At 53.3% G+C, this 20,420-nt stretch overlaps 5 protein-coding genes across 5 annotated transcripts; 2 read left to right on the top strand and 3 right to left on the bottom strand.

The window, feature by feature from the left end:
* Positions 1-2,957: 2,957 nt before the first annotated feature.
* On the bottom strand, positions 2,958-3,569 carry POX_f07465 (uncharacterized protein; the record flags this gene model as incomplete). Its single annotated transcript, XM_050116264.1, has 1 exon — positions 2,958-3,569. The coding sequence occupies one exon, from the start codon at positions 3,567-3,569 to the stop codon at positions 2,958-2,960; it is 612 nt and encodes a 203-aa protein (XP_049966403.1).
* A 2,610-nt stretch (positions 3,570-6,179) lies between these two features.
* POX_f07464 (uncharacterized protein) lies at positions 6,180-6,395 on the bottom strand (the record flags this gene model as incomplete). Its single annotated transcript, XM_050116263.1, has 1 exon — positions 6,180-6,395. The coding sequence occupies one exon, from the start codon at positions 6,393-6,395 to the stop codon at positions 6,180-6,182; it is 216 nt and encodes a 71-aa protein (XP_049966402.1).
* Positions 6,396-7,190: 795 nt separating this feature from the next.
* POX_f07463 (uncharacterized protein) lies at positions 7,191-8,294 on the top strand (the record flags this gene model as incomplete). Its single annotated transcript, XM_050116262.1, has 1 exon — positions 7,191-8,294. One exon carries the CDS (start codon positions 7,191-7,193, stop codon positions 8,292-8,294), a length of 1,104 nt encoding a protein of 367 aa, XP_049966401.1.
* Positions 8,295-11,123: 2,829 nt separating this feature from the next.
* On the top strand, positions 11,124-12,510 carry POX_f07462 (uncharacterized protein; the record flags this gene model as incomplete). Its single annotated transcript, XM_050116261.1, has 3 exons — positions 11,124-11,627; positions 11,758-11,922; positions 11,998-12,510. The coding sequence occupies 3 exons, from the start codon at positions 11,124-11,126 to the stop codon at positions 12,508-12,510; spliced, it is 1,182 nt and encodes a 393-aa protein (XP_049966400.1).
* A 472-nt stretch (positions 12,511-12,982) lies between these two features.
* POX_f07461 (uncharacterized protein) lies at positions 12,983-14,882 on the bottom strand (the record flags this gene model as incomplete). The annotated part of the gene is made up of 2 exons (XM_050116260.1): positions 12,983-14,812; positions 14,859-14,882. The coding sequence occupies 2 exons, from the start codon at positions 14,880-14,882 to the stop codon at positions 12,983-12,985; spliced, it is 1,854 nt and encodes a 617-aa protein (XP_049966399.1).
* Between the last annotated feature and the right edge of the window lie 5,538 nt (positions 14,883-20,420).

Here is a 20,420-nt window from a genome sequence, read left to right as displayed (position 1 = left end):
CGGGAGACCCCTCCTAGACGCGGAGGCAAAAATCATCCGATAGACGAAAGTTCCTTTTGGGCTCAGGTGATCCATCCGGATGAAGCTAGACAGTAGTTTCCGCTCACCGATCCAGACTAACGCGCCATCGCCTTGACAGATTCGGATAATGACCATTCCATCGGGTACATGGGCACACCCTACACCGTATACCCCTTAGGTCCTTGGGCTGCTCTATAGTGCAGCTTGTGCGCAACTGTACACTTGCACAGGACACCACTCCAGTTTAGCCTACACCCTAAGACACCATGCCGGAACTTAACTGTTGGCAGACGGGACAAGAACCCCAAAGCAGCCGTGAGCTCCGCGTGAAGGTCGCCCGCCCGGGCAGGCTGACGCCAACCGTCTTGGGAGTTGGTTCTTCCCTTCTCTGATTGGACTGGAAAATGATCTTCCGTCACTCAATCCTCGCTCCCCAGTAGCAAGCTGTCTGTTCAAATCAACACACGCGATGCATCGGCCATCCTGGTCCAACCCGGTGAAAGTTCAAGTCTTGCTCCCTCCCAGTCTATCCGTCACGTATCGACATTGGGTCGTCGACTTACGACGCAAGGAGACAGCTACGGATACGGACAAGGGAGACGGATAGGGGAGGGGGAGATTTCAATGAGCGAGAAAGTGAGCGACAGAAGGAAAGTGGAAAGATCTCTGCACTTTTGCACTCGAGTCCAGACCTGTCAAGCCTCGCGAAAGATGATCCACGGATGATCTACGAGTCAATCTGCATGACATTTTCTAGGCATCGATGAGCCTACTTGTATACGGATACCTTGGCGTCAGGCCACAGTCTTTTCACTTGGATATTCCGCGCCATCACTACCACACATGCCAGTCAGGGAGGATCACCAGAATAGTCCCGCTCGAGTGGATTCTAGCTTCACTGGAGTGTATGACGAGGTGTTCCCTTTGGTCGGAGGAAAGAAGTCAACTGAAAAGTATAGATGATTATTCATGCCAAATCCAGGATAGCGAAGGGGTACCCTATAGATAGGTGGTTCTGCAAAATACGTACCATACTATCCCTGAGGACGAGGATGGCACATTGCGAATCGTATGATTACCAACGTACAATATCATTCAACAGGTCAGGAGTACCACGACTACCTAGGAAATACTTGAAGACGTACTTGCCTATCCATTTCTGATGTGCCCATCGAGTCAGATGACATTCATACATCAAGAACAGCCTGACTACGTAGGAAGGACCAGTACCGTTCAAGGCACACTGCTGGCCAGGAGCACTCATTCATGCATTCCGACTTACTCAACAATATGTAGGATGCACACCAGATGTCTAGCAAGTACGATATATAGATAAGTGTATCCAAGAAGTACTTTTGCACATTGTACAGCCCTGGAAGAATGCTCCGTGTGATATGATTGGTCGCCGATGCTGCGATCGCGATTATAGGCAGATGCAAACGATCTACATGGTGACTCGTGTCTGCCCCCTTCATCCTTTGATAATAAAGCGCTCGGTATAGTCCCTGGAAGATGCCTGCTCGATCGAGGCAGCCAGGTATGCAGGTGCGAAGTAGGGATTGAGATCTAAAGTTTTGATGACTCTTTGACTTTCCAAGGGCTTCATGCATCCATGCTCGATGCGGACAGCAATCGAGATCATTGGGCCGGCCGAAGGGGCGAGATCAATTCGGACCGCGAGTGTTCAGTGCTTTCATTTGATGAGGTGCACATGGTGCAAGGAAGAGGCAAAATCGCGTCGATGTCAAGCCGACTGGTCTTGCAAGCCTGCACAGGTGAGCAGAGGTGCCAAGCTTCCCGATTAACTCAGCCCCCCGAGTTTCAACTGTCCTCTTGACTGTTGGATGTGGGACGCATCTCTCTGGGTCTCTGGGGCTCTGTACGGGCTCTGACTGGTCCATTCCATTCGCGTTGCGGTAGGCTGAAGCCGGTCGGGTGGATGAAGACCCTGTCAACCACGTTGTTGAGTGCCCCTCCGTCGCCAGGTCACAGCAGCAGCGGCGGCGGCTGCAGTACCATAAACACTAGCGAGTCACAGCGGTGGGTGATGCCTCGCAGGAAAAAGAGAGGAGTCTGGGCCCGCCCCAGACTCCGGGCTCTCGACTCCACATACGCTCAGGTGACCTGGTTCAATTTCTCGCCTTTTCCGATCAACTCGTGCATGTGCAGGTGGTGGGGGTCGGCCACTCCATCTGGACTGAAATGTCAATGGCTCTCGTGTCAGCTTTCCATCGGTAGGCGCTCAAGCTCCTGGATCTCGTGGAAACCGCTGCAGATACCCATCAGTTAGACCTGTATAAGGTTCTTCACTTGGTCTTGGTTTGGTGAATAAGGACTCGGCTAACCTGGAAGTGCGGCGCTGCTCTTGCTCTTGGTGAATCCGACAGCAATCTTACCCTCACGTTCAGCACGGCCATGGTACCACACGATCTCGAGGATATCCTCTCGTTTATGAATACATTTGTCCTAAATCTTGATCCCCCCGTCTCCCGCCCATCAACTCAGATTTCCTCTTCTCAGAACCGGTCGTCCGTCGCTCTTCGTCCTTCATGAGCCCAATTGTCCCCATTCATGATCAATTGGATCGTGCATCTATCTCACAGACTCCCTTCATCCTGTAAATCCCGGAGGTGACCACCCATGTCTATGTACTAACCCTCCGTAAACACGATCTGGTTCGGTCTCGGGCCCAGTTAGACAAGATATATACATTGTCCCCGAATCTTCACGCTGAGCCAGCGTCGTGTGCAGATTGACCATGGATCAGTGGGGAAGACGATGACGTGACAAAATCTCATTCCGTCTTTTGACTACCAGTAAAGACGTTGAAAACCGGGAAATTGGATTCAGCCTCATCGATCAAGAGGTGAACCGTTAAACCAAACTCCAGAATTTGAAGATGGTCAGACACATTTTGAGGGAGAAAACATGTGCTTTCAAAGGGGATGAATGAGCGGCCGTGTTTTTTTTTTTCGTCTTTGTTTTTTTGGGTGTCTTTTTGAGGGAGGCCCACCCGATTTTCTTCCAGTGCTGTTGCTCCTCCGGTCGGTGGCCCCGGCCAGGCCCTCGCAGACCCGTGGCTCGTCCATGGGGCCATGCCATTTTCGATTCCATGTATTGAAATTTTCTTTTCTCGGTGCTCCGGCCTTTCCTCCTGCATCTGGCCATCTGCATCTGCTCCCTCCAATCCCGCCGCGTGTGTCCGTCGCGTTGCGCTGGTCTTCTGATTTGGTCTGTGGTCTGGTCCGGTCCTTGCTCGGGTGGGGGTCTCCCTGCAGCCTTTCGCAGATTCCTCCTTTCGGCTGGCCCCGTGGGTGCAAATCTGGGACAATCGAGGCGATGGTTTGGGGCCAGATCTCACCTCCTCCGCCGGTCGACCTCGTGAAGCGCAGAAGAGCTGCACGATGCGTGCCGGTCCAGGCGAGATCAGTCCGCCTGTTCGTACATGGCCGACTTCCTCTGGACTTGTCTCCTCGCTGGTCGTGCCTGCATGACCGGCAAACCTGAATCGAGTCGATGAACTGATCAGGACATCGAGTGCAGGGCATCACCAGCCACGGATTCCGCGGTCGCTTTCAGAGAAAGGCTGGAGAGTGACCTGGAGGGGGGGGGTTTTTTTTTATAGTGAGTCAGTCCACTGCGTAGGGGGTAGGAGTTTACTGCGCCGAGGAGTCGTCCAACGAGTGTACGCCGACTGTACAGGACATTTTCACTTCCATGTTTGAGTATCCAAATTTACCAGGAGTATCTTCTCATCGCTCCCCCCTCGACTTCTCTCATCCTCGGGCAATTCTTCTCTCTCGTGCTTCGCATTCACTTGGTGCATTGCTGTAGTCAAGAGATGGGGGACTGGACTCCCATCGGGCGTGATGTCTGTACGAGTGGAGGGGTTGGCCACTGGCCGCAATGTGCCGACGGTCCCCATTTTTCCTTAATTCCGGCTGGCCCAATGAGTGATCGCTGGTGTCCATTCCAGTCCGGTCAAGGCCACGCCTCATGGCTCCTGCTCGTTGGGACCATTCTTTCGGGTCTCCGTCCTGCTGGGCCGAGCACGAGAGACCAAGAGGTTCGCATTATTTTGGTCCCGGGGTGTTGTTTGTGACGGTTGGTACCATATAGTCGTCGATCCTGTTCAGCATGGAGGCCCTCTTCGACGGTGGTGCATTGTTGACGGATTGGAAGGGTAGGCCCAAGTCAGCTCTCGAGGATACGACGATGGAAAGAGAAAACAAAAAACAACCGTCGGTCCTGGCGGTAGAGTACCTTGTTGCTGATACAGTAGTCCCAAGATTTCATCTGCCCCATTTCAACACACTGATCTCTTTCCAAGTTCTATTCTATTTTTTGTTTCCCCCATCGGTATGTTTTGCAACCAATATGACCGGCCTCATTTCTCCAGCGTACTTTCTCAGTCTCATGCCTCTCTCACCTGTCCGCGCTGAAAACCTTGTCCATGCGCTCTTCTGGCTGGGCGCCTCGACCCTGTGCCAGCCAGCGACCGTCGCTCTCGTCCAGTCGCTCTCGTGGAGCTTACTAGTCTAAATTTTCCCGAACCAATCATTAAGCCTCCCGATATTAAGTCGCGTCGGGTCCTGCGATAAACTCGGGCTTATCCGTTCGAGGTCGACGGGCAGGACTCGCCTCTTTGGGGCTCATCGTGCGCGCACGGGAGAAAGAGAGAGGATGAGTGGTGCTGGGCCTGACCGAGTCGTCGAATCCTGCCTCTACTCGTGAGGATGATGGTATTACGGTCGGGCCAACATCATCTCTTCATCTCTCTTACGGCCTCTATCCCAAACTCCAGGACCTCTTCTCTCCCTCTCTCTGCCTCTCCTTCTTTCAACCCTTCCTTCGCTCTGAACTGCATTTTGTCGTCTCTGAGTCTGTAGTCTGTACTGTACTGCCGTATTGAGCATTTTGTTCTTCGTTCCTTTTCAGCCTCGCTTGTCTTCACCTCTCTTCTGCATGACTACCGGACCGTAATAGGGGTGTCTTTTGATCTCTAAATTTTCTCTTTTTCTTTTCTTTTCTTTTTTTTTCGCCTTCCATTTTCCTTTCTCATTCCCGATCTTTCCCATCTTTGCCCTTTGTGTTTTTTTTTTCTTTGTCTGTCCGAGGTTCTCTACACGATCAGCTTGCCTTTGCCTAATTAATATCACCATTATCGTTATTATTATTCTGATTATTTTTTTTGGGAAAGAAAGTCTTCTCTTGTCTTCCTGAAACGGTCCAAACCCTTCCTCTCGGTCGGGTCGAGTCCACGGCCTATTCTGACTTCCCCTTTCAACGGTCGCCCTTTCGGAGGCACTCCTTGCCCTCCTCGGATCGCGATCGTTGAGGGCGACGGATTGGATTGCGCGCACCACTGTCCGGTGCCCATTGACCCTGATCGGACCCCAGCTGGTTCTGCCATCTAGGTGTCTGGTCGGTGATACACTCCAAACCATCCTATCTCGGTACGGCGTGAAGCTGCACTGGCGATTGTCCCTTCATCTTCCGAGTCATCTGAGTCCCCGATCGATCAGCCTCGAGCCTCATCTCACTCATCCGCTGGGCCTCTGGGGTGCTGTTGACGGTCCAATTTCATGCAATACTCCGGTTCCTTCAACTGCTTTCCATTCTTGGGGACCCCCCGTCCTCACCCAATAGACCCACGGCCAAATTCCCACGGTCCCGCTCTCATCGACGGGAACTTTAACGAGCTCGTCTGGGGGGGGGGTCTCGAACTATTTTCTTCTTCCAGCGCGAATAATTCCCATAATTCGAATAAATCAGAATCCCCGAAAAAAAATAATCCCGAATAATCGTCTTCATCTCCCATCAAATCACTTTTCTACTGTCCACTCTGCCCCCTCCTCCTCCCCTCTCCCAAAAATATCCCAATTCAAATTCAGAGGATCAAAATTTATCTCTTGTTGGCGGTTTGGCCGGTCGTCCGCCAACCGTCATTTCTTCCGGCCCTGGACAGATCATTTCTTATATTTTCCTTCTCTCCCTCCCCCCCTCCCCTCCCCGCGCTTCTGCGCCTCCTCAACGCCACGGCTTATCTTTCTTTCCCCCACTCGTCTCCCAGTCGGGTCATCCTTTGAGCCCTGACTCTGCCCCAATTCCTCATTACTCCCCCTTCTGTGTCCTTTTCCCCGAACAGAGGCCTCGATCTATCTTCGTCCGCGTCGAGATCTTGCGTACATTGTCAGGACGCCGCCAGTCCGCCGCACTAAGCTGCAATCTTGAAATTCACCGTGGCCAAACTGGATCTGGTTGCCATTTGCTCCTAAGATAAGCCACACGGCCATCGTGTGGAAAGCTTCGCCCAGCCGTTCTCTGCCTGTTCCACCGGCCTCCTCTCTTCGCCTCTCTGCTCCATCTGCCATCTTCTGGACCTCTCACCTTACCGGCTTCGTCTCCTCTCTGTGCTCCTCGTTGACGCGGACTTGGACACTTTCTGCCGTCCTGGTCCTTCCCCTTACCCCATCTTGCTTAGTGAAGAGCTGCGCGACACGTCCGACCTAGAGATCATGCACTCTTCGCGATATCCTCGGCCCTAATTTTCTTCGCTCCCTGGAACCCGCTTCTTCCTCTGTCTCCCTCAACTTGCTCGCCGACGTAGGCTGCTCAACCTTCTGTGCCCGTCACTCTCGAACCCGCCGTGTCCTGGGGGGATCTCCTTCGAGTGCCTCCGACCAGACCGTTCCGTGCGATTTCTTGTGCTTGTCCGGGAAAGGCGCTCCCACGTCAACCCGGCTTGACTGCATCTGTGCGACTGAAGCTCTTCGCCCGCCTCCGGAGACACTTGCTGAGGCAACCAGTCTCTCTATCGAGGTACCTCTGCCCTCGCTCTACCTCCGCACCGGACTCTGCTTCGGCGCAGAAACAGAAAAAAAAACCTCTCTCCGCCACCAACGTCCCCTTTCTCCGTAACACGAGAGGAGATTGACGAGAGTCGCTCCTGGACTCGGCTTTTCTCCCGATCGCGACCTCCTGCGATCAACAGCTTGCCCCTCCTGGATCCGTCTAGCCCTTCCGGGGCCAATTTGGGCAGTCGAGATTGGTCACTGAGCTCATTGAACTCGCTCAATTCCTTTGCGGGTCCTCTGCCGCCATCGGGTCAACCCTCTCTGTCCGAAACTGATCTCTATCTGACGGGCCCACGCGACCCCGCCACCAACATGACCGCCCTCGCAGTCCCTGCGGTGCCCGCCCCGGGCATGGGGACGACCCTCGAAGGCCTCAGCTCGCAGCCCATCAACTCCCGTCGCCCCGCCGCCCCTACGCTCCCCAGCTTTGAACTTCCTCCGCCGCCCTTCGGACTCGCGAGTGCGACGGGGTTGAAGTATCAAGCACAGCCCCAACATCCGAGCCAACCCCCCGTTTCGCATCCCCCGACCAACGTGAGTGTAGGAAATCTGTTGACACCGCCCGCGACCAACCAGCCCACCGATCATGGATCCCTCTCCCACTCCCTGCCGCCCTCCTCGGGGGTCTCTTCAGATCTGTCGCCGGCATATTGGCCCGGGACCACTCCATATGGTGCTCCGGGAGGCGGTCCGGGCCAGTGGGCGCCCACTGCCCACACGGCCTATTCGGGGCGCAATTCGTTCTCCCCGTCCAGTCTTCATCGGTCTGGCTCCATCACCTCTCCGCCCACAACCGATGGCCTCACGCAGTCCTTCGAAGCGCCTTCCATGGCATCGTTCTCCCAGGCCCTCCCAGCGCCCTCCTCCACCTTGGCCTCCGGCCCGCACCCGGTGACCTTGGGTCTCTACCAGCCGAGCCACACCGCATCCACGGCGCAACTGCCCTCCAACGACCCCTACAATACCAAAGCTCACTCGATGTATGCTTCTCCCGGCCAGCACACGGGATACTCACCCATGTATGCCGGTCACAATCCGCTCGGGGGCCATGGGAATCCGGTCATGCATCCCGGCGCACGAATGCCCCTCCAAAGTCCCGGTGGACAGTCGGCCTTGTCCTATCCCCGTCAACCGTGGCCGTCCTACTCCCTTCCCGCCATGTCCGGTCCGATCATGTCCAACGTTCATAGTCCCAACAGCCCCATGTCGATGATGGGGGGCATGCAGTCTGGCATTCTGCCTGGGTTCCACAGCGGTCACCTTGCCAGCACGCAACATCTCTATGGCGCTCACCCCGCGCCCATCATGGCATGCCTGGTCCCGTGGCCGATCGCCCATTCAAATGCGATCAATGCCCCCAAAGTTTCAATCGCAATCACGATCTCAAGCGCCACAAGAGAATCCATTTGGCGGTGAAACCGTTCCCTTGTGCCCACTGCGACAAGAGTTTCTCGCGCAAGGATGCGTTGAAGGTAAGGCGGATTGGCTCCCCACCTCCCTTTTTGTTCCACGATGCCATGGGCATTTTTGGGCGGGCGAAAACACGATTTTGGATGTCGTTACTGACCTTGTGATTGCAGAGGCATATCTTGGTCAAGGGTTGCGGTACCGGAACCGCTTCGGCATCAAATGGCACCGCCAACGACGACCAAGGGACCGTCAACTGAAACGTCGGGCTCTGGGAAGATGTGAGTCCGGTGACCAACGGCCGTAATTGAGTCATATGAGCAGTTGCCGCCCTTGACCTCTCTCTCTCTCTCTCTCTCTCCGCATCGCCACTGGAAATCCTTCTGGACACACCTGCCAGCTCTCCTGTCGATACATTCCCCTTCTGTTGGGGAGGAATTTACAAGCTCGCATTCGATGGCATCCGGAGAGACACTTTGCCCGTTGGGCAAAGTGATGCAACCGGCAGTGTGGATGTTCGAGTTTGAACCGTTGTCTTTTACCTAATTCTCTTTTCATTCTGTTCTGTTTCTTTTCTTGTTTCTTTCTCTTTTGATGATACTCCGGATCACCGCGGAACGTTCTACCTTGTCTGCTTTTTCTGACATGTTTCTTCTCTCCGGCGAAAGGTGTGTGATTCGGGCATCATGGGATGGGTTGAAGTCTTTTGTGTGGAGTTGATCAGTTCTTTTGAGCCTTGTCCTTGTTTTTCCCCCTCCTTCCTGATCTTCCGTGTTTGTTGGCTGTATTCTCTTTTCTGGATTCACCGTGTCCTTTAGCCTGACGTGTGACGTGTGACGTGTGTATTGGTTTGTTCATATCTGACCGTCTGTTCTGTTTGTCTATTCTTCTCTTTTTTTTTGTCTATTTTTCAACTCCATTTCCTTTTCCAACTGGGGGTTTATACGAGCGAGCTTCTCCGTGATTGTGAACTTGACAGGAGTAACCCGTGAGATGGGATCTGATCGTACATAGCCATTTGTGATCCATGCAGAACGAATCTGGAAATTGTGATTAGTTTCGCCCAGACCAAAGCGATATTTCAGATGGAGTGGCCAGATTCGATCAAAACGGTCGTCGAGACAACGAAAGGTTTAGAGCAAGAGAGGGGAGCTTCCTGCCGATGTAGGACTCACTGATTCATCTCCGTCTCGGCGGCGTTGATCCGCACGAGACCAGCAATTCCTCGCGCGTGTGATCTTCAAGACTCTTTAGAGGATCCTTTGATTGAAACCGGCCTTGCTCTACTGATCAGCCTCATTCGGGCCGCGACGGCTGTGACTGTCTTTCAGGAAGATCATCACACTGATGGACGTAAAAGTGGAACCAGCCAGGATTGGAATGACAGCTGTACTCACCCCATGACCCCCCCTCCCCCCTTGGGCAGGACCCTCAACGATTCAATACTGCCATGTCTTTCATCGCAGAAACCTACTACCGATTTCAGTGTTGAATCGGATCGGGCTCACCTGTTCAATCCAAATCCACGTCCCACCCCTTGGTAGTCTGCTCTCTCAAATAGGAAATATGTCGGGACGCATCCATCCCATGTGGCGCCCCAGTCGATCACCTCGTTCAATTCGGTTCCTGAGATCGGAACTGGATCCACCAGCACATGGGTTGTGGGGGGTGGATCAGACGCGCACACCATCATGTATGTAGCTTCCAACGAACACACAGCTATGAACTAGGTGCTGCTTGGTAACTGGTACCTGGATGTATATATCTATTGACGTGAGCGGCTCATTGGCAGCACCGGGGAGAGACTGGTTTCGTTCTATTATGTGGTACATGCCAGTAGCACTACAAATGTGGTGGGATGAATGTTATGTCAGTCTCACTACTTTCCAGAAGTGGGCATGGAATGACAGTGGAGGATGATCGACATTCACCAACCGGGGGGGGGGGGGGGGTGTCTAGGTCGGGATCGGGGCTGGAGGAGATACGTGGGCCTATATATACCAATTAAGGGGCAACAGGTAAATATTTAGTGTTGATTAGATGAAATGGAGCTGGTACATGAAATGCATACATGGGAGGACTTTTGTTTTCTTTTTTTTTTTTTGAAAACCCCCCCCCCCTTTTAGTTGATGTCTGCATCTAGTTGGAAGTATTTCACACATGTGGTTACTACAAGTGAGTACTCATGTCTGTCCTAGGTACCTAGGATCAATATTCAATGATGTGGACACGGCTGAAACTGCCCACCCGGATAGGGAATAAATGTACGGCTGAACACCGTGAACTTCAGTCACAGACTGGATCAATTCCTCTCCATTTGCTCGTACAAGAACGATTGGACCCGTTTCAAGACCTCAAGATACAAATTGGATCCATACATCAATCACCCGACACCTCCCTTCTACGGACATACCTTACCTATCTCCATAGGACGGACGATCTTACCTACTAGGTTACTGAATAAGCCGGCTTGAACCGACCTTGCCTAGTTATTTCTTGCAAGGTGGATTGATCGACGGCAGAAAGTCCAATTGTCAACTCTATTTGGTGAGATTCATCCTGCCAAGTCACCGCTCGGAATCTTCTTTGTTTTTCTGTTTCTGATAAAATTACATCCAAAGGTGAAAAAGAGCTGCTTCTTGATGAGTATGAAAGCCGGATCCATCTTTCCGGGGGAAAGATCAATCCGTCATTGATCTATAAAGGTCGGTGCGAGATCTATCTTGAGCGGGGGTTAAAAAAAACCTGTCAGCAATCAATTTGATCGAGGCAGGTTCTCTCAAGGGGAAGTACCTCTTCTGACACTCAAGTCACACCATCTAACCAACGTAACACACCATGTCAATCTCATCCAGGACCTTTACTATTTCCCCGGAAATTCAGAATGAATTGGCTCATGTCCGGTTCGCCATACCGACCCCAAACCCCCCATGGAGTCCCGAGGCGATCATGATCCTGGACTCCCCCCAACTCAGCGTGATCAACGCTTCCGTCTTCGACTGGTGGTATTTTGACAGCGTGTCTGCGCAAGATCCACGAGAGACAGTCACCGTAACCTTTTTCAAGTCCACCGCTAGTGCATTTCCATGGCTTCCTGTTGAAGAGTCCTCTGTGCTGATTGCGTATCTCTGGATATCCTTTGCAAATGGTACGATTGTCGAGGAGTATGTGCCTGCGACAGCTGCTATTATTGATCAAGCGATGCACGGAGATCTTTCCAGTTCGGGCAATTGGTCGTCGACGGGCTTTAGCTGGTTCTCGTCAGGACAAAATCTGTCCCAGTACGAAATTGTGGTTTCCTCGGGGAAGCTGCAGATTGATGGACGGCTTACGTTGACCTCGGTAAGTGTCACTCACGTCAACCCCACAATGTGCTTTTTTGAAAAAGTAGAGAGTCAAAGAGAGGCCGGGTGCCTCATGGAAAAAAGAGTAAAAGCAAAAAGCAGGACAGTTGTCGCTGATCCACTTCTAGAAGCTGCCACCTCACCTGCCCTGTGGAATCAGCCCAAATACCAGCACATTGGAAGTTGCCCCCCACATCGGATGGGCTGCTCTTATCCCAGATGCCATAGGGAGCGTGGACATGACCGTGAAGGGTTCTCGTCTTCAATTTCAGGGTTCGGCCTATCATGACAAGGTAGGAAGACTCATTGCCTTTTTTTTTTCTCTCGAAAAAGCCCGGTTCAACGTTTCGTCCGCTCACCGTAAGTAGAACTGGTCAGATGGGCCCTTTGTTGACTCTGTTGCAAGCTGGTACTGGGGCCACGGCCAGGTTGGCCCATATTCCGTGGTGTGGTTCAGTTATCTGGCATCCAACGACACCAATGGGAAAGAATACGTGAGCAGCTATGTGGCACGAAATGGGACTGTGCTTGTCTCCTCCTGTCATGCCGACGCTTTGAGAGTCGTCCCGACAGGAAGTTCTGGAACCAGTGCGCGATATCCACCAAGGGCTGGCGATGTGCCCGATGGGTTTCTGCTGCAATTCGATCTCGGAGCCGAGGGTTGGCTCATGGCCAATGTGTCTGGAACCCGTATTGCTGGCGACAATAGGTACTATTTTCGGTGGGCCGGGAGTATGACGGGCCAGATATATGAGAGCGGTCCGGGAGATGCTGGAGCTGAGTGGTGCTCTCAGGTGGCTTCGGATGAGAACGTGGTCCCTGGTAGCCAATCGGTCATGTCTGGACGCGCCATCTTTGAACAGTTTGTGCTCGTAGAATGAGATTTTCCATGCGAGGAATTGTCCCAACGAGCTGTCGTCTAAAGATCGGTTGACCCGCGCCTGTTGGAACCGGGTGTAAGGAAGTTGATCAATCTGACCGAGCCATGGAGGGTTGGCCGGTTTCCCAAATCCCATGAGGAAGCGAGTAGTTGAACCCCAGTATCGGATACAACCTCGCTAAGTCTGTAGTTGCCAGAGAGATAGAGTGAGAGACGAGAGTCACTCCCAAAAAAAAACAAAAGAAATGATCTTATTCTGAAAATCAAACACCCTAGAAGATATGATGCAGGTGCCAGAAAATGCAGTGAGTGAAACAAGACACGATAATTCCTCGGAAAGTTGAGAGGTATCTGGGGGAGAGTAACTTATAGAAAGACACGAGAAATATGAATAAGAAGACACCGATAAGGATACTCAACCAAAAAAAAAAAACGTACACGCTGGACGAAAAATCCTCCAGAAACCACCTTTTTCAGGCCTTGGTGGCCATCTTTCCCTTCCACTCGTCGACAAGTCCCACATAATCCTCCTGGCCGTAGGGACTCAAGCATCGAGCAAGCATGCCTTGCTTCCGAGTTGTTGACAGCCCCAGATCGGTGAGCATCAGGTCAATGTAAGGGAGGGCATCAAAGACGAAATCGGGGTTGCGACGACCGAACCCACCGGGGTAACGGTACTTGCCAAATTCTGAATGCAGCGCAGTCTCCCACGCCAGGTTGAGCTCGGCATCATCGTCAACCTTGATGTCGGATGCCGCCCGCACAGCCTGGGGACACTGTTCCCTGGATGTCGGAGTGAGTTGGCCACCAAAGTAGGCCGCAATCCAGAGGGCCTGCGTCTGCGCGATGATGGTGGTGTTGATCGTCATCGTGATTCCCATGAAGGCGAGCGACCGGTCCCTGACCTGCGAGAGTGGCACCATGAAGCGCGCAAGCCGGAAGGGATGGGGTACCGCGGCTTCGGCGGTCTTATCGAGAGGCTTGTATTTGGGATTGGGCGGAGGTTGGTCGCGCAAGCGTGGGAATCGGCGAAGGATCTCTTCATCCGCCGCCTTGACCATTTGCGGGTCCAATGGATCGGCGCTCCAGGGAAATCCCAGTTCGCGGTCGATGCCTTCGGGGAGGAATTTCAAGTTGGGCGTGGCTCGCCATCCTGTTGAGCAAATCAATGCCGTCGTGGTCAAGACTTCCCCCGTGGACAGATGCACCGCATGGTCAGAAAGGTGATCAATGTCGGCAATGTGAACCTTGATGGTACCATCCTTGATCAAATCGAAAAAGTTCGTCGGGTAGTTTAGAATGCTGAGAGAGGACGCGATCCAGAAGGGACTGATCCAGGGCCGAAGTTTCTTCATCTCCGGATGCTTGTCGTATCCATTCAGCTGGACCACGTCGTCCGCCAGCACGGCCCAGAAGGCATCGACAATCTTTCGTCCAAGCCAGGTCCCATGCAAGAAGCCTCGAATCCCCGAATATCCATCGGCGGCCCCCCAGATACACGGACTGAACCATGTCAAGAGACGGGTGGTGACAAGTTTCTCCAGCCACTTCTTCAGCGGCGTGACATAGGGGGGTGCCATCCAAATGGGCCCATGACCGGACTCGCGGATGACCCAGTCGATCTTCATCCCCGAGGTGGCACATGCATATGCTGCATCCCAGGCGGACTTGGTGCCTCCAAAGACAGTCACTCGCTCCCCGGATTGAAAAACTTGGGACTCGTGCTGTCGCAGATCCGCACAGTGGAAGATTGGGGCGACAAACTCCGTCTGACCGGCAAACGTGGGCAGGTAGGCTTGGGAGGTGATGCCCGTGGCGACAATCAGCTTCTGGGTATGAATCGCGGTCACGGCTCCGTCATGCTGGACCTTCAACAGCCACGATCCGTCCAGATTGTGCTCCGCGCTCTCCACACAATGGTTCAGTCGAATGCGATCCTGGAAGCCAAAGTGCTGGGCGTAGGCCTCCAAGTAGCGCTGGATGGTCGTCCCAGGAATATGCTCTCCTGGCTTGACTCCAAAGGTTGCTTCGTCCATGGGGAAATCACTGTATTCGTAGGTTCCCAGCATATTGTTGGATTTGAGGCCTTTGTACTGTCGATGTGTGGCCCAGACGCCACCGACCGATCCAGCAGCCTCGAGGAGTAGCACATTGCTATCGGGATTCACTTCACGATAGGTCTTGATGGCGGCCAGTCCACTCCATCCTGAGGGATCAAACTTTACAGTCAGCTCCCGTACAGAGATCTCTTTTGATCCATCTCGACCGATATTCTTCAACGGCCAGTGGAGGTAGATTCCCACCTGATGAAGGGAAGAGGGGTGGATGGTTCACTTTACCTGCACCCACAACGACGAGGTCAACATTATCCATGTTTTTTTTTTCCATTTGTCAAGTGTACATCCACTCAGCCGGCGATGGGATGAAGGGAGCAAAAGCGAGCCTTGCAAGTGGACACTGAATTGCCGTGTTGTTTTTTTCCCCCCTTCTCTTCCCGACTGACAGGCTGGGGACTGCTTTTTGACGCGTGGTGCCGGGAGAGTGGCTCGATATCCGCAAGGGAAAGATGTTGGGGGAATGAGGTAGCCAAACAAAAGTACGGAATTCTCGATGACTGAGAGAGGGAGAGAAAGTGAGAGAGTCGCCAGACCACTGCGCGCTAGGTCCCTCGTCCTCCTCTGTTCTGTGTCACCTGAGTCAAACCACCTGCACACGCTCAGTGATGCAACATAAGACTAGCCGCACTTTTCTTTTTCTCTCTTCCTCTCAAGATCTTCACACTATCTGGCGAGAGGTTGGAGTTTCCCAGGACGATGTGGTGTTTATTATAGTTCTCTCGGGGTGGCACCCCCCCCCCCCCCCCCCCCCCCCGGTAACCGACGGGCTATGCATCTGATCAACACGCCTACACTACTTGGTAATTGGTCTTAGTCCCAGTGCCGTAAGGAGGAGGCTATAGGAGACTAGTCGTTAAAGCTGAGCGCGTGTGCACTAGAAACCCGCCTGTCCTCGGCGCGATGCACAGCGAACAAACGGCAACGTCTCCACCATTGCGCCAACCGGGAGAAAGCATTTCAATCTAGTGCTCCGTTGCGAGCCCCCGCCAGAAAAGCAAATGGGCTTTTTTTTTTCTCGAGTGGAGGAATCCCAAGTGGACCCGCCAGGCCTGTCAACAACGAGCAATTGGGGTCTGGCATGTCTTGCGAGAAGGATGGGATCATCGGTTGTCCTCTACGGTGTGCACGGCTCTCAGGCTCTCCGCCGACGGTTTGACTTTTGCCTTTTTGAGGTATCCCTTGATATTTTCGGGATGGCCAGTTCGCGACAGCCTGGTTTGAGGGTCCACGGCGTCACGGTTCAGGACCAGACGGGCTCCTTTTGAAGCGTCGGTGGAACACAGGCCGCGCGAGGACGAGTCATGATTTGGCTCCGCATCCTCGTGAGTGACCTCGCTCGACACGGGCGCCTGGTTCTCAGGGTCTTGAGGAAATTTCAGGGATTCAGGGAAGGGGGGGGACCCCAGTAGAGAGCATGCCGGTCGTTCCTTTTCGAAGGTCAAACACGCAAGAGTAGAAGATTAGAAAGGAAGCATGAAAGGGAAACCTAATTTTCTTTGAACGCCACCTGGCGGGGGGAACACGATGCTCTTAAGGGAGGCAAGTGCGGATGTTGATCGTCCGCATTGGGCAAAGCAAAGCCCGCCCAAGGTTTTCTGGATTTGGCGATACACTGACTCGGTCGAGAGCTGAGGATAATAAGAGCCACTGACCGATCACTCTTTCCCTTTTTGGCTCTGAGATGCTGGAAACGTTGCGATGCCTCTTGGGCGTGACGTGTAGCGGAACCAGGGGAGCTCACTGCGGTACCGGGGGGGGGGGGGGGGGGGGGGGGGAGGGGAGGCCTTCTCGTCTCCATCGATTTCCGCACCAAAAGTCAAAGGAAAATGAAAATGCACGCGACAAGGTACGACAATCCTGGAATCTCAAATTCCAGAAAATCCGTGCTCCTGGGACTTCTCGGTAACAAAAATTGGAAATCAAAAAAAGTTAATTTAAGATCACAAACTGGCCACACCTAGGTTTCAAAATGAGACGATCACCACTAGTCCTCTTGGTGGTCGCGGCCGTGTCAAGGACCTTCATCTCCTCTCACACAGATTCCATCCTCCCATCCTCGCCGGGTGCAAGGGGGAGGATGGGAGGCCCAAAGGAATTGCGCTTCAGACTGGTGATATTTTTGATGTGTCAGTGGGACAAATTACATCCTCGACGCCGGCACTGCTCAAGCTTCTTGAATTCCTGGAAGGCGATGATAATTCACTCCCATTCCATCATTTGGGGGGAAGAGGGAAAGGCCCAAGGGGTGTAGATGCTCGCGCCTTGAGCTTCAGTCTGGTCCACGGCAGAGCGAGTTTGGACGAGTAGCGTCATTCATCAGGAGGCCAACGGGTGGCCCCTCCCCCCGCCACTATAGTCCATTTGACCACTGGCACGATGGCACGGGCATGGCGATATGCTCCGACCAAAAACAAAAAAGACAAACGGGTCCAACGGTGTTGTTTGACGTGTGGGCAGGGCGGTTCCACTTTGGACCTGAAGGTATGGCCCAGAGCTCAGAAGGTGGAGTCGGGGAGGAGGAGGTGCGTTGCCATCTCGGGTTCAAAGTTGGCGGATCGGACTTTTGTTCGTCCTCTTTCGACTTTCCACTTCCGAGGCCATGCATGCAGCCCACTACCTTGTGATCCGTGCTCATGCAAGTCAGCCAGGAGACAGGTCACAAAGAAAAATCGGCCCTGCCTCGGGGACCTTGGAAAGAGGAAAGATGTCGGGAATAGAGTACTTCGTTCTGAGAGCGGATTCTTCACGGGACATTCGCGACCATCACAAAACCTGTCGCACGTTGGATCAAGCCGCCTCCTCCAGATGCGAGGTGCAAGTGAGTCGGTCCGACAGCTGGGTGACGGAACCTTGATCCGGGTCATGGTTGATTCCAGGATGATCGTTTGATTCAAATGAAGGCGCACTCTACCCTGGCGAAAGGGCCCAGCAGCCATCCCAATCGGCTTGGTCTGTCCGCATGCCGCGACGTCCGCCCTGACGATCCTGTACCCATAAGTCATACATATCGTTCTCGGCTCAGGCAACTCAGGCATCAGGTCACTCGTGTATTACTACTGTCTGTCGGGCAGACCCTTCCAGACGGGAGTATGCGTTCTGTGGTTCATCCATCCTCCCGTGGACTCTCCCATTTTTGATTGATGACCTATATAGATGGAGGCCTAGTCTAGCCTAGAGAGTAAACTGAGCTCAAGACTGGCTGCGGTGATTGATGTGGCGACCCCGGAAGCCATCCACTACTGCATGGCCGAGTCCGCCGATTCCACCAAGACGTATCCGACACCTCTCTTCGCCTGACATCTTCAGTCCACAGTCTACGTTCTCGTGTCTACACTTGACAATGTCCAGCGTTCTGCTGTCTCGTAGCGTGCCGGACTGATGGTCCCGCCGGACAAGGCAGAGAATGTTTCAGTCAATCTGGGTCCTAATCTCTTCCGGTAGCCTCGTACTTCCCGGGGGCCCTTCTCCCCCACCTATCGATTGGTCATCGCTGGCATCGCTGGCATCGGGTCCAAGGTGAGCGCGACGGCAACAAGGGGCCATTTCCGATGGTTCGCCTGCTTGGCCTCACTTAATGCGCGATCATAAGGCGGGGAGGGAGACAGATTGCGGACAAACAGCCGTCCAGACAATCGTTTCGGTAGAAGATCGATCAGAGGATGTACAAGCACGGGAGAGGTAAAATTCGGATGCAGAAGGACGGCGGAGGAACTGCCAAAACGTGCCACGATGCTTCCGGTTACAGTAGATACGAGAAATCCTGGTGCACTGTCGACGCTCGTTAATTAGGAGGAACGGGAGGAGTGGGTTTGACGGTCGGTTCCCTCGAGATCCACTCGCTACTCCACTCGGCGCTCAACGGCGCCCTGCCCAGGCTTGACGAGCGGCCCATCGGCTATTCTCAGTTTGAGAGGGAGGGAGAGAGAAAGAGTCAGATGGGCAGAGGGGGAGACAAAGCGAGAGGGGGAGACCAAGAGAGGGAGAGAGGGAGAGGGAGAGAGAGGGAAGTAGAAAGGCAGAGCGAGCGACAGCAAGTCCAAGGAAGTAAATTTTGACATGCACCCAACGTGGAGAATTTCTTTCACCATGATCTGCACCATCTCTCGGAACGACGTTTGTCGAGGAAGGACCCCCGTTTGGGTCCCTGACAACAGGATGAAGAGTCACTGGAAAAGGAACGTCTAGGATTTCCAGAACGTGCCAACAAGGCAAGGCTCAGCGGCGCACGACGTTGCGAGATGCTCACCTAACCCGCATTACATCGCCGTGCACGGGATTGGGCAGATGAGACCTTGTTCATGCCCCCGGACTGACTTTTCTGCTCTGGATGGTCAAATCTTCAGGCTCGATGTAGTAATATCTGCGGCCCATGCATCTTCAAAAGGGACTCGGCCAGGGCTATGCATGAAAAACGCGTGGTGTACTTTGCTACTCACATGTAGGACCGGGTCAATCGATCAAGGTGGACTGATACACGGCTTGATCCAAGGGTCCCGACCAGTGAGAAGTGAGTGTGATGTCCCGGCAAGTTTCTCGAGACGCATCAATTATTGACAGATCTCTCGCACTCGCATGGACTGAAATTGTAGCACAGCGTCATTGCAAACGCCATGTTGCATGACTGCACTGCGAAACAAAGAGTCATGCCTGCTGGATCGGCGATCGAGGAAAGTGATCCCCTGTCAGTCTCTCCCACCAGTGTGACCTTGGATGCGCAAAGAGACTGGTCAGATTTGATAAACAGACCTTCTGGACAAAGAAGACTCGCTTTCCTGACTCGTAGTCCGTCCCTCCCCTCCCCTTCTTCCCTCGAAAAGGGGAGAAAGAGCAACACTGGTAGTAATGTATGAGTGGTCAGACTCGCCTTTCCGGTCCATCGGCCTGATGGTCCACCGTGCAACGTGCCCGATTTGACGCTCTGATACTGGAGATCTCCATGAGGCCCCATCTTTTCTGCTCAAAGGCACGTACTCTACAAACGAAAAAAAAAATAGCCTAGGATTTCCTCCTGGTCCATGCCGATCGCTTCTTCCGCGAAAGGAAAGTCGGTCGGTCGCAGGTACAGAAGAACAGTGGAGTCGCGGCCAGTCTGTCCTTCATCTCAATGACTGTCCCCGTCTGCGCTGTCACCTTGACCTCCAGTGACTTACGTACGGAAAGTGGAGGTGCCTCAACCGTAGAATGGAGCTGAAGGATTTTCCCCGGGATGATGGGAACTGGTGCTATCGGGCCAGTTTTGGGTGGTGGAGACAGTCAGAACTCCATTCAACATGTGCCAGAATGGATCCCCTCCTCCTGAAGGTGGGACGAATGTCATGAAGTTCTGAACAGAACCGTTGCCGCTAGCCGGGTCTCAATCAGTCTCGTCTTGTCTAGCCTGACTAGATTTGAGGAACAAGACGATCACGTCAGAACATGCTCAAAAGTTCATTTGATACGGATCCATTGCCTCTGCCGTAATCCATCAGTTCCCAGCCGTTCGACCATGCGTGGGCCGCGCCACTAGTATGTTGGAGAAGTTGGACTCATCCATTTTCTCCTTTTTCTTTTCCGATTTGAAGATTGGGTAATTTTGGAGGGGGAGAGAGAGGGGATCAAAGTCCCGTTTGAAGATCCTTGACCTATTCTCCTGTGTCGACGGTGGAATTGAAGCTTTGACATTTATAAACCAACCGTTGCGCGTGCTGGGCCTTTCTTTGTTACGCCCTGGTCCCAATGACAAGTCGAGAACGTCTCGGGACAGCCACATCGACAGCACGGTAGTTGATCATTTTTTTCCGACATTCGGTTCCTG

This window comes from Penicillium oxalicum, chromosome VI (assembly GCF_001723175.1).
Source record: "Penicillium oxalicum strain HP7-1 chromosome VI, whole genome shotgun sequence".
NCBI lineage: Eukaryota > Fungi > Ascomycota > Eurotiomycetes > Eurotiales > Aspergillaceae > Penicillium > Penicillium oxalicum.
The sequence above is the reverse complement of the archived record's forward strand: the minus strand, read 5'-3'. Positions and strand labels throughout refer to the sequence as shown.